The sequence below is a fragment of the Epinephelus moara genome, chromosome 24 (assembly GCF_006386435.1).
Source record: "Epinephelus moara isolate mb chromosome 24, YSFRI_EMoa_1.0, whole genome shotgun sequence".
Taxonomy (NCBI): Eukaryota; Metazoa; Chordata; class Actinopteri; order Perciformes; family Serranidae; genus Epinephelus; species Epinephelus moara.
The window spans coordinates 5,590,314-5,604,511 of NC_065529.1; the positions used below are offsets into that span (position 1 = coordinate 5,590,314).

General features: G+C 38.5%; 1 protein-coding gene across 1 annotated transcript; it reads left to right on the forward strand.

Moving 5' to 3' along the window:
* The first annotated feature begins 661 nt into the window (after nt 1-661).
* LOC126386481 (eukaryotic translation initiation factor 4E type 3-like) lies at nt 662-9,889 on the forward strand. The gene is made up of 7 exons (XM_050038850.1): nt 662-979; nt 3,845-3,917; nt 4,859-4,953; nt 5,468-5,528; nt 5,618-5,684; nt 5,851-6,006; nt 8,393-9,889. Exons 1-7 carry the CDS (start codon nt 795-797, stop codon nt 8,437-8,439), a joined length of 684 nt encoding a protein of 227 aa, XP_049894807.1. The 5' UTR covers nt 662-794; the 3' UTR covers nt 8,440-9,889.
* Nucleotides 9,890-14,198: the final 4,309 nt, after the last annotated feature.

Sequence of the window (14,198 nt, forward strand, 5' to 3'; positions counted from 1 at the left end):
CCCATTCCAGAAAAATATATATTATATTACTGGCCTTAAAATATTGATGCATTCATGTGTTTATCACTTTAATGTTGCAGCTGGAAAAGATGGGGCTAATTTTAATCAGTTAATTCACTATGCAGCTATTAATTATTACTTTTACACTACAAACAGCTGGGTAGCTTAACATGTAATAATAATTTATTGGTCGATTTATAATTTTGTATTGATAATCTACATCTGTAAAGTAATGAGTGAAGTGAGTGGAGTAAAAAAGCACAATATTTGCCTCCAAATTGTAGTTGAGTAGAAGTATAAAGCAGCATGAAATGGAGATACTTGAGTACAAGTACTTCCAAATTGTACCTAAGTAGGCTACATGTAAATGTAGGCTTACTTTTTTACATTCCACCACTGTGTAATGGGAAAGTTGGTTGCAGACAATGATAAAACAGTGTACCCCCTATATGACCACCTCTTTATGCTGATCTTCTCTAGAATGGAAGTTTAATATATGAAGCCATGCTTTATAGGGCCAGTAATCCAGTGTAGTTTGATGATGAAGCCATAGACTGGTGGGACATTGTGATTTAGGTCAGCTACCCGAGAATCAGACAGAGTGAGGCCTCTCTCTGTTTTCCTGCTCTCTGGGATGGACCTACTGCTACGTTCAAGTGACGCAGTTACGTCATCAGTCGGTAGGCGGAAAAGCGGTAGTGTGTTTCAGTATCAGAAGATAAAGCCACACCGGGTGCTTTTAGTAAGGAGATTGATACAGGAGATATCAAAAGGTTAGCTTCGTGTCTGCTGAAATGGCGGTCCCTGCGGGTCACACAGATGTACAGATGGACAGAGGCGCCCTGAGCGGACAGACTGTTTCCTCTGAAAACAACATTGACATCGACGAGAAAGAGTTGGAAAATATCACAAAGAAACAGAGAGAAGACGAGACGACAGCGCTGCCTTTGCACTCACCTTGGACGTTTTGGCTGGACAGGTAATGTTTGACGGCTGTTCCTCGGTGTGTGTGAGTTTTATAGCCCGGGACGAGGAGGAATGATGGAGTAAAAATAAGAGGCAAGGCCAGAGCTCTGAGCAGCAGGCCTCCAGGAGCAAATGTAGCGGGAGAGTGTTCAACATGAGCCTGTGCTGTCCACAACATCGTTAAAAAGTTAGCATGTGTACAGCTATGTTGTTATCAGAAGCAATGCCCCCTATATAACATGGTGGACATGTTTAGCTTCATATTTTTTTGGTATTCAAACATGGAGTTGTTAACTATAGCTGTGTTCCCCAGGAGCCTGACTCTGAGATGGTCTGAGAAGTAGCACAGTTACAGCTTCACCTTCTGCAACAGTCAAATAAAATGTGAAAACACGTCACATACACGGTCACACATCATAAACTACTGCTGTGACGGACTACGTTGTTATCCCCATGAGATTAGTTGTCTTTTATCTGTTTTATGAGACCATGGGAATGTTACGTTGTCGATTGTTTCACCTTCCGCCATGGAGCAGAGCAAAGGTTCCTACAGTGTGATGACACAGGTTTGATCAGCGTTAGTCACAGTTTATGTGTTTGCCCAGCGTGTTGACTTTAAACCAGTGAAACATTAATTAAACCTGAGACCTTTCAAAGGACCCACATCTCATTAAGACTAATTTTCTTTTTATTTCAGAAGAGTGCACAGTAATCAGCAAACATACAAATACGACAGTACACCAATATCATCATGTCAACAAAACAAATAAACAAAAAATGCAACAATATAAATGTGTGTGTGTGTGTGTGTGTGTGTGTGTGTGTGTGTGTGTGTGTGTGTGTGTTAGGGATGCACAATATTGGACCTTTTGCCGATATTTGATATGCCAATATGTAACAATTCATTTGACCATTAACTGATATCGATATATCCACTTTTTTCCCCACCTTATTTTAGTGATCATTAAGTCTCTCCTGTAGTGGAATTAACATCATATGATGAAACATGAGCATGAAATACAATACTTTCTTTTCAATAATATCCATTCATTGTGTAAAATAAGAAATCACATGTTAGCTGAGTCTGATGCTTCATTTTAAAGCCAATATTGCCCGATTGCGATGATGTACCGATATTATCAGTATGCTGGATGATTCCAGTATTAAATTTTAAAGCTGATATCATCCGATACCAATGAATACCGATAACATGCTGATATATATACATATATATATATATATATATATATATATATTTATATATGGGTGTGTGTGTGTGTGTGCGCGCATATATACATAGACACACATATACAAATATTAACAAAAACAGCTACAAAATTTGAAGTAATAATACCGTAATACGACCTTATTTCATGGTGCACCTGTATCCATAAAGGTTCATGGGCAGAGATTGTTTAAGTACATTATTGATCACAGTCATGTTTTGATATTTGGTTCTAATAACAGCTCAAGGGTTAGAGGAGACAATTTTCCAAAGTATGCATTTCTCTGCAAGATATGTTATAGTGATTAATACTCTACAATTTTTCACCAAATTGTAAATCAGGCGTATCATTTGATAAGTAGAGACAGGGGGTTAAATCAGATTGAATGAATCAAATTCCATAAACTTGTCAGTAGATTGACTTACTGTTAAATATTCCTGTTGAATATGGCATTGATTTCAAGATTCTGCTTCTCACCTTTAAGGCCCTTCATAGTCAGGCCCCTTCCTACCTCTCTGAACTCCTTCATATCTACACACTCTCTACTCTTAGATCCTCCTCTGCACTCCACCTCACATCGCCATCTGCTTGCTTGTCTACGATGGGTTCTAGAGCCTTCAGCCGTTCTGCCTCCGCCCCTGGGACTCTCTCCCCCATGACATTCACAATATTGACTTCCTGTCCACCTTCAAATCCTATTTGAAAACACACCTTTTTAAGTTGGCATACTCAGTCTGATTTCATGGTGACACATATTGACAGTTGCACACATGATGATTTTATACCTAATATTTATAATTATGATTTATGTCCAGTCATTTTGTTAACTTTTATTGTATGTTACTAAATTGTTTGATTTTATGATCTATGAACACATTAATGCTTTTTTTTACTGTCTTGTAAGGTGTCCCAATTTCTATTATTTTCCAAATCATTACAGTTCTAGTTTTTTTAGGTCTAGTGTGTAGGATTTAGTGATAACTACCAGTGAGGTTGCAGATTGCAACCACATAGAACTTCTCTTGAGTGCCAAGTGTGTAGGAGAACTGCTATGGCTGACACGAAAACAAGAATGGCCTTATATGTATTTTTTGGTTCTGGGCTATTGTAGAAACAACATGGTTGATCCGTGAAAGAGGACCCACTCTGTATGTTGATAAAAAAAAATGAAACAATTCTTAATTTCAGGCGATTATACACTAACAAAAACATATTTATTAATATAATATTCCATTTCTGCCAATGTATCCCCTTAAATCCTACACACTGAATCTTTTAATTAAATATATTTGGGTTTTAACTGACAAAATTATTAAAGAGGTGTCACATGGGGCTCTCAGAATTTGCAGTGGGAATTTTTCTCTATTTCAGCGATTGAGCAGTTGACAGTAACATAATGGACAGTCTAATCAATAATGAAACGTATTGTTAGTTGCAGTCCTAATGAAGACGGCTTGGTGTCAAAGGGCTATTTTTATCAAAAACTAGATTGGAAATGGTATAATGACCTCTTTAAATAAAATACAAACCTAGCAAAACTCTGTTCTAAGGCTGGTCAACACTCGTAATGCAGCGCAGTCAGCTTTTTTCTCTCTTTGTTCCATCAGTGTATCATTACTGAGGGCTCAAACAGTTTTCCCTTGTTCTTCCAGGTCATTACCAGGCACAACGGCTGCAGAATGTGAATCCAATCTGAAGAAGATCTACACTGTGCAAAGTGTTCAGGTGAGTTTTGGTGTCAGCTTAAACAGCTTCGTCATCTTAAGAGCAAAGAGATCAAGTGCATGACTTGGCTAGGAGACAAATTTGCTTGAGAAGAGCTTCCCTGATTCAGGGCATAAGCCGCTGATTTGCACTTAAAGCTACAGTCGGCACAAGGTGGTGGGAAAAAATGAGACCATTTTATCCTGAAATATGAACATGTAGCGCACGCTTTATTGACACCATATTACATCAGCTTCTTCTCCTGAAATTCAAACTGTTTCAAACTATTGTTACTGCGAATGTGCAAAGTTCCTGTTGATTAACATCTTGTTGTGTTGCAAGTGTAAGAGTAGCTTCTGATGTGTGTTTCTGCTATACATTGCATGTTGCAATGCGTACATTACTGCCCTTTGATGTGCTGCTCTGATGGCTTGTTGTCAAGGGGAAGTCAGTGTATTGACTTTTAGCATTTAAACTGTAATAAACTAAACATAAGGTAACATATTTAAATATAAAGATGGACATTATGCAACAGATCTAAGTTAGTATTATTTTTGTGGAGGTGTTTAAGGTTTGTTTACACCGCTAATTGTTGTAAACATAGAAGTGAAACTGGCTTGTAGTTTCAGTTTGAATAAGCGGAGACACACAAAATACAGTAAGTCAATCTCTTATCTCATATATGTGAATATGCTTGTTTTACTGATTGGGACATTAAAGCTGAAATCCAAAGCCTTTCATACGGTGTTACCTGAGAGCAATGATAGTGGAGTGTGTAGACAAAACCTGTAAAATACAAAACAAGCAAAGTGTGACACAACCGCTGATATTGGATTTAATAAACTTTGACAAACTAGACGAAGGGGGCAAAATTTTGCTTTTGTGTCACAGAACATTAGCTTTGTCTTGGAGTTTGAAGAAACTTAACGGCAAGTCTTTTCAACATGTTTCCCTGTGTGCAGATGTTCTGGAGTGTATACAACAACATCCCTCCAGCCACAGCCCTGCCTTTGAGATGTAGCTATCACTTAATGCGAGGAGAACGGAGGCCCCTGTGGTGAGTCTGTTATTATTGCAAATATTATTATTGTATTCATGAACACCGGCATGAACAGAGGGCAGATTCTGACTGGAGCTCATGTCGTAACTGTCATGTGATAACTTGTTAAAATGTAAAGCAGAATTTCTTCCATTGGACATACAAGAAACTGATAATATTATAAGTGCAATACGATGACCACTCAACTTAAAAGGGACGCAGAATATATTTAAGTATGTCATAAAAGCTTGAATTATTACGTTGCTATTACTATTATAAGACCATTAGTTAGACATGTCAGATGCAGTAGTGCATACGTATATATTAAAGTGTCACTGTTTATATAGATTACAGATTTTACAGTCCACTCTAATGGACATGTTTGCACTGTGATAACTTTTAACGTTATCCAAGATTTGTCTTCATGTCTTTTGAATTAATTTTAAGCATGTATTCAATGTAAACTGGTCACTTGTATAGGGTTGCATAATACAGTAAGTATCAATTAAAAAAAAATCTTCTACACCTACAGGGAAGAAGAAAGCAACGCGAAAGGAGGAGTATGGAAGATGAAAATACCAAAAGAAAGCACTGTAGGTGTTGTTAAGCTTCTTTTCACATAATCACATAATAATAAATACCTGACTCATGAAATCGCTCCTGTGTGTTCTTCATGCTTCAGTCTGCAGTTTGGAAAGAATTGTTACTCGCTACTATTGGAGAGCAGTTTGCAGATTACTGTGCCTCAGGTGAGCTACTTTAAGTCTATATTTGATATTTTCTGTTTTTCAGAATCAAAAGAAATATCAGGGATGCACAATATTGGATTGCATCCTTAAGAAATATGCTTTTTCTCAATGTGGCTGTTGAGTTGATAAGTATCTATTGTCTGTTTTGCCTCCCTTTATTTCCCAGACGATGAGGTAGTTGGTGTCAGTGTTAGCGTTCGGGATCGGGAAGATGTCGTACAAGTCTGGAATAGCGATGCATCTCTTGCTAACGAAGCAAATATCTTGGGAAAAGTCTATGAGCTCCTCCCCTACATATCTTTTAAAGCTGTTTTTTATAAGCGTAAGTATGCTCATTGTTTCCACGTACATGTACAGGACATTTTGGATTCAAAAATGGAAATGAGCTGTAAGCTTGCAAAGGCAGAAATGTGGAAAGGCAAAAACAAAAAGGCAGACTCTGAAAGTACAACCTCCTCCTGTAGCTCTCTTGTCGCTGTCCTAAGCCCCTCCCACCAGACAACAACAGGCGTATGCAGGCATTTTATACAGTAACCCAGTGTTTCCCATACATTGACTTATTATTCTCATTTCATTAAGGGGGTTGCAGAAAGTGCATTCGCTCAGCCTCTCCTTTCCACACTTTTTTCCTTCACCTGCCACTGTGAACTGCTTCCCCAGAAGAAAAGCAGGCAGCAGCTCGGGAGACGGACCTTAGGTTGGCCGCTGTAGCGACTTGAATTTGGCCAGTGCAATCCTCTCATATGTCTGAAACGCTTTACCAATACTGACACATTTTTACGTCATATATTTTCGGAATCACATTTTGACTCTCTTTTTGACAAGTCCATTTTCCTTTTTTGGGTTGCTTTGCAGTGTAGGCAGTTGTCGCTAATGCTGGAATAGCAACTTTCATTTCAGAATTCTCTGCCTTTGAATCAGGCTTTCACCGAAGGGATGTGTGTGCACATCTGTTTTTGTAGAACAGCCAATAGGGACGCCATCTCTCAAAAATGACCTATGATTGGCCAAAGTTTCCCATCATGGCCTAGATTTTCTGAGGCCTGACAACAGAAGCAAAAGGAGGTGCACATGTGTAGTGTTCTTAAAAACAACTTGAAACCACCTTAATTACAACATGCTCAGAGGTTAATATGGGTTAAACTGCCTACCCCAGCTTTAAGTCTTACAGATGCTTTGTCAGAAACATATTAAGTCATGTCTGACTGTAGTCAAAAGAATGTAGCTGTACTGCAGATTGAACTATGCATATTTTAAGGGCATATTGGTTGTTCTAGAGCATGCAAGCATGCCAGAGGATTATTATTTAGACCGAAATACACATCTATGTGTATATCCCTTTAAGGACGGGATACCCATGAATGAAAGGGATTAAGGACGGAATACACATGTGTGTGTATTTCCACGTTATCGTCTTTTTCGAGGCATGTGACTGATGATATGCGCCACGATTGGCTGAAACCCCACGTGGGTGAGTGCAAGGGATGTCTATCTATTTGTCAGTGAGGTCACGTGACAAAACAAAGCTTCGTGATTGGTCAGAATAGGTCAACAACAAAGTAATGCAAAGTCCTCGTTATTGGTTGAATTACACGTGTAGCATGCTTGCACCCGACCCCTCCCCGTTTATATTTTCTGCCGGGAAAACAGATCGGTCTTTTGACAGCTGTCAATCATGGAGTCAAGCAAGGGTTTAGGGTTACGCCAGGGCCACACCGCCCGCGGAAGTGCTGCGAAGCGCAGCGCACCGAAATTCTCGCGCGAGCCGGAGCACCTCCGCTCACATCAGACGCGCATTTCTCCACGCCGGTCGACAAGCGGTTCAGCTCCCTAACCAGCTGACTTCCTGCCCAGCTTGACACATTCGCTCGCGGCTCGCGCAGAAAATAGATTTGTCGAAATGGCTTGACTGACTATAATAAATGAGGACCTTTGACTTTTAAGACTTGTATTTGAGCTTCATAGTAATGTTACAGAGCTCTCAATTAGCAGCAATAAATAAATACATAGAAATACAATGATAACATGATTGATGATAAATAAATAAATAGCAGCAATAAATAAATACATAGAAATACAATGATAACAATTGATGATGAATAAATAGTTATCTCAATCACACACACTCTCCTCTCTGTCTTATGGTTGTCTGTTATTGATATTTTTGTTGTTTATTGAGTTTCTGAAAATCTAAGTTGAAGATTATTGTAAAACAAGTAAGTACAAATAAACGCTACACTTGTAAGCTCTCAAATGCTTTTTATTTCATGTTTCTATCTGCTCCAGAGCCTGAGAAAATAAGGTTTTAGTAGGCGAGGTCAGTTCTTTTACATTTTTCAGAATATGCTCAGGATTAGGGGTTTTATACAGGCTTTATAATGCCTTTTTTCCAGGCGAGATTAGGTCTAAATGGGTTAAGGAGTGTACATAGCTAATCGGGGCTTTATGTTGCAGACAAATACCCCCATATGCTGTCGTACCTGTTCCACATATTCACATAGGCTAGTCTTGCCACAACATGTTAAACACTTGTACCAAAAGTGTAATGAGCTACGGTGTAATTAGGTTAAACTGGAACATAAGCAGAATAAGTTTTGGATGAATCATTACCAGTTTTTAAATGAAACTTTTCATGTTGAAACAAACAAAAGTCATTCTGTAGTAAAGGGCTGGTCTATACTCACCATGAATCACTTTGACTCTTTCAGCTCACATGGATCATCATGCCTTTGAAGGAGGACGCTCAAGACATTAAACGATTGTAACGCACTTTTTTTTATTTTAACCTGAACTCTGTACCTGCCTTCACGTCGAGGCGCTGTCCACAACCTAATCGAGGATATTATTTTGCATTCAACAAAAATTGTTATCAATATATTTTTATAACTTTTAATGACTGATGCCTTTTTTTGATTGTGGGTCCTAGAACTCTGAACTCTTCAGAGAATGTATATCCAGCATTAATCTCATCCCGAGTTCATTAGTTCATGTTGGTTTTGACCTGCTATACTGAACTGCACTGTCTTGGTCCTGTTCTCTGCACGGCCAATGGACCTCACAATTTATTCCTGGTATAGAGGTAGCAGCTACATAATTAGTGTGTTTTAACTGTTTGATATGTAAGATATCTCAATTCATATCACATTTTAATTAAGTCAGCTTAGTCAGTGCCAAAGCACTTTTCTGCCATTTGTATCCTTTTGGTGTTTTATTCAGCTGGAGCTTTTCCACTTCTGAGGATGGAGTGAATGTCCCATTTGGTTTCTTGAAACTTCATCAGCTGTACATCAAATTTAAATCAGGGTAACACTTGGAAATATTGCACATGACTACCTATTCCAATCACAGTGTCCCTCAGTTGTGAAGCCATCACAGGGGATCAGAACACATCCCAGCGCAGACATGGCCCTAAGATACTCAGCTTAAGTTAAAAGAGCAAAACCCATCCTGAAAGGTGCCTCTTTGAATCTCCTCAGCCACACTGCATTTGACATTCCTCTCAATACACGTGTTGAAAGTCGACCCTCTGCTGTCCTGAATGGGGTCACGGATCGTTTAGTGTATTACTCTGAAAAGATACTGCACATTTTTGTGCTCAGCTAGTGGTGCTCTGTAGTACTTGTCTGTACTTGTTTTTCCTACTGTATCTAGTTTACTTACTGAACTGTGTCCTTATAACAATAACACACAGGAAACTGCAGCTTTAAAGCAAGTAACGTGAGGTCATGCTATTCCCATAGTTAGCATATGTAGATACAATATGTCAAATGTTATTGTTAAGAAGTAAAACATGACAGATGTGGCGAGTGTCAGTAGTCGTTGAGTCAATGTTAACTGCTGCTTCAAAGAAAAGTACACTTTAAATCAGATGTTATACTGACCTCACCTGTTTGATCATACTGATAAATAGCATCATTATTAATAGAGAAAATAGAAGCATATTTTTCTATCAGCTCCCTTTACAAATCTGGGACATTTTTGTGAGACTTCATCACCCAGATCGAGTTACCCTCACTAACACACTTATATTATCGCAGTGTAGGCTACAGTAAACAATGCTTCTGGTATTATTGTATGTCACACCACTTTTTATAGTTCAACTTTGGACTGGTTGATACATTACTAATAAGGGGACAATATTTCATTTGTAAACATGACTTTTGCAGTGACTTGGAGAAAGTAAATAAAGTGGAAAAGAAATGCAATTATTATCATGTGTGTTTCTTCTCTCACAATACAGTCAACAACAAATTTCCCCCAACCTAGTCACCAGAAAAAATGTTGGCTTCCATTTCTGACAAACCACAGAAAGGTTACATTTGTACTTTCTTATGCAGTAGATAACTTGAACCTTCATGTTTCATTATGTTTTAACAATGCTGTGGTCGGCTTGTGGTTAGGTTCAGGCACGTAAAGCACTTACAGTTAGGAAAAGATTGTGTTTTGGCATTAAATACCCACTTTTGAGGGCACCCGCTGGAAAAGCAGTGGTATCACTATTCGGGGCACTATCCCCAGTGGATACACAGCGATGACCTGCTAAAACACAGCCAGTTTTGTTGTTGGTATTAAACAGTGGTCTGCAGCTTGGCAGGCATCTTGCCCAGGTGTCACGCCGTCCACCAACCCCTTCACCTCCCAATGATTAAGACAGCTCATTGACTATGTCACTTTATAAATGTTCATATGATACATATGAAGCCTGCAGACGTAATGTATTCATGGTTTGAAGAAACGTACAATGCCAACATTTTCTTCGGGTGATTGGGCTGTTTCCCCCCATCCTGACACAGGGGGAGTGTGTTAATATCTCAGCGTTTCAGCATATTTCACTTTGCCAAGCTGTTAAGTACTGATTTATTACATTTAATCGTACCCTTTGCACATTGTACTCCTACTGGAAAGCAATGTGTAACAACGGCTCAGACTAAGACCATTCTTTGAGTGACACTTTCAATAGTCAATATTACCAGTTGATAATGTTGTGCTTTCATGTATTAAACCACTTTTTAGTTTTTCTCCTTGATTTGCCTCAGTGTGTTCATAGGCCTTTACACTTTTAGCAGATATTTTAGCTTATGCCAGTATTAATGGCTCCATTCTGTGAAAGTGTCCCAGTAAGCCAGACACTGACAGTGAGCCAGCATGTACAACACCACAACTGTAAAACTGGAACAGCCAGTTTCAAATTTAGTCACAATGAATTTTATCTTTTACACCTGTGTCACTGTCATGTTAAATGTTTTTAGTGTTAAAGGCCCATTAAAGCTGTATTATTAAAACTTGGCCACATGGTGGCAGCACATCAAGCTGTAAACACAACATTGACATTATCACCAGAAAGTTAATATCACAAACAGTTGCCTATTTATCGCAAACACTTGCCACCAAAAGAATAAATCCAATATTTACTCTTTTAGCAACCCAATTGCCAGAAATTTTTTTGCCGTTTTAAGTATCTGCACCACAGAGACGTTACGTTTGTATGTTATTATGTTGAAAATACACTGAAACTTTACTTTTCAACAACACTGTAGATAACGTGTCGTTAAGTTTAGGCACAAAAGGCACTAGGTTATAGAACTTTCATAAAACTGTCCAAGCTGGAAATGCAGCAATGTCATGCTAAAAAACAACCCATTTTCATGGCACCATCCCGGCAGGAAACACAATGATGTCTTGGTAAAAACAACCGTTATTCTTGGTGAAAAAACAGCGACAGGTTGCTACCCAACTTTGGTAGCTAAAAAGCTGTTGGAACAACTGCGATGACTCGCTGAAAAACAACTGGTTTTGTTGTTGTTGTTGTTGGTCTCAGTGATTTGCAGCTTGGCAGGCATCTCGCCGAGGTGTCACACCATCCACCATCCACTCCACCTCCTGATGACAAAGTCAGCTCATATACCAAACCAATACCAACATTGATATGGTATGTATGAAATGTATAAATGTAACATATTTGTGGTTTGCAAACGTACAAAGCCAACATTTACTACAGGTGACTGGGCTGCTTTTAGCTCTGTTTTGGTCTCTACCAGATGATGAGAAAAATATCTGGTGCTGTAGTAGCTTAGCAGCTAGCAGCTAACTTTGTTGTCTGGTGACTGGTGCTGTGTGCATCATGTACAGTGGGTTTTTTAAATGAGTAGTTAGTTAATTTGTCAGCGTAAAACACTCTGTAGAGCAGCAAACCGCACTATTAGGTGCTCTGTGGTTTTGGCAAAGGCAACATTTTTCATATTACACATCATAATTTGATCTTTTGTTGGAGTTTCAAAGACATAGATGTGACCCCATGGAGCTCAGTTTTAATCATCAATATGACAGTATGACATCCATAAGTATCTAGATTTAAACATGAGGAAATAAAAAGTATTATGTACATTGTTCAATAGTCTCACCCTTGACTTGTCTGTGCTCAGGTTCAGACAGGGTTGATCTTGGTCTGCATCCTCTGTGGTGACAACATGCGTTCAGAAAGCTTGACAGTCATTTAGAAAACCAGTGCAGAGTACATCTACCTCCACTCTGTGCTGATCATGCCTATACTGAGCTGCACTCTCAAATGGCTACTGTGGGCCAGCACACTTACCATCTCACAAACACGTCTGTATCCACGGTGAAACATTAGAGGGACTCACACGCCAGTGGCTTGTGGTTCAGAAACATTTCTTTAATGATTAGGGGAAAGAGGAGCAGCTGACCCTGCCAGCAGCAGCTACAAAGAAAAGCCTCTTGATCTTTAGGGAAATGCTCCTGTTCTTCCATGATTTGCACTGACACACACCCTTTGGGCTACATTTCAAAAAACAACTCCCTCAGTTAGATAAACCCTTGCATGAAAACTTGTTGAATGTTTTTAATACCTTTTTTAAAGACCATTGAAACCTAATTTTCAGCGATGCTGTTGAAACATAATATTTGTTTCTGCAACAATCTAGTCGTAATTCATCCTCCGTGTAAGACACTAATGAATCCCAAAAGAAAGAATGTTTATCACCTGTATTGTTATAAAATGAGGTAAGTGTTATGCTTTTACACTGCGCAAACACTAAAATGAGCATGCTGATCACAGCTTGATGTTATTAGCACTTATCGTGGTAACAGTGACATCAGACCCAGAATAAAAAAATGTGAGAGCTTACTGTTCTCTGCTCATGTTGTGTCATGTCTTTAAAGAGGCACTTCAGCCCCAAATCAAAAATGCATATTTTTCCTCTGACCTGTAGTGCTATTTATTCATCCAGATTGTTTTGGTGGAAGTTGCTTAGTGTTGGAGATATTGGCCTTAGAGATGTCTGCCCTATCATGGATATAATGGAACTAGATGGCACTCGGCTTGTGGTGCTCAAAGCACCAAATAAAAATAAATTTGAAAAACTCAACATCAATGTATTTTCCCAGAAATCATAACCTGGTTACTCAAGATAATTCACAGACCTTGTTGTGAGCAGTTTCATACAGGAACTATTTTCTGTCTACCGAATTACACTTGCCAACCGTATCACTGTGCAGAAGGAAGTGTCATGGATGAGACGCTTGTGTTGGTGACGGGTGAGCTGTAATGTTAGCTAGGTCAGTGGTGCTAGGTGAGCTAGGGTTAGTGGTTCAGTTGGTGGGTCTAGTTTAGCAGAAAGAAAATAGTTTCTACATGAAACTGCTCCCAACAAGGTCTGTGGGTTATCTTGAGTAATAGCACTACAGGTAAGAAGAAAAATATGTCTTTCGGATTTTGGGGTGAACTTTCCCTTTGATGAAGAACCTGTAATAGGAGGTCAACATGGATCTTCATACTTTGAAGATGTGACAGAATGTATGAGAACACTAAGAGAAGGGTTACAAAGTGAAAACATCAACATGCAGCTAATATCAGCTACACATACCTCAAAATATATATATATATATTTTTTTTTCATGTTGTCTCTGGACTTTCCATCCCTTTAAATTGTAGTGGAAAAAAAATACATAACCACGTGTAAGAATAATTAGGCATGCAAACTAAAAATGCAATTGAACAGTTGTGTAAAAAGTCTCACATGACAAGACAAGAGAAAGATACAGACTATGGAATACCTACAATTGATGGATATTGAAAAACCTACAAAATACTGTAATTTACGGTATATTCAAAATATTCAGATGCCAGTTTTCAAGATACATTATTGCAGCACCTGTCCCTTGAGTCTTTCTGGATTTAGATTCAGATCACATTAAATTTATTTTTTATTCATACAGAAACACACCCAACACATCAGGGACATTCCAAACAAAGCAAGTCTATATTTTAAGGAAATAAGAGGAAAAATGTAATAGAGACATAAGTGTAGTTTTTGTTGCAGCTTTTCTTTACTCATTTTTTTTCTATAAATATAACCACTTAATGAAAATAATGCATTAAAAGTCCAGTGTGTAGGATTTAGGAGCATCCATTCACAGAAATGGAATATAGTATTCATAACTTTTTAATTAGTTTATAATCACCTGAAAATAATAATCATTGTCTATTTGTTACCT

What these genes read in the sequence shown, in the direction of transcription:
- LOC126386481 (XM_050038850.1), top strand. Translation starts at nt 795, where the DNA reads ATGGCGGTCCCTGCGGGTCACACAGATGTACAGATGGACAGAGGCGCC. An exon ending in TGGACGTTTTGGCTGGACAG is followed by an intron (nt 980 to 3,844) that starts GTAATGTTTGAC and finishes TTGTTCTTCCAG; the next exon opens with GTCATTACCAGGCACAACGG. An exon ending in ACACTGTGCAAAGTGTTCAG is followed by an intron (nt 3,918 to 4,858) that starts GTGAGTTTTGGT and finishes CCCTGTGTGCAG; the next exon opens with ATGTTCTGGAGTGTATACAA.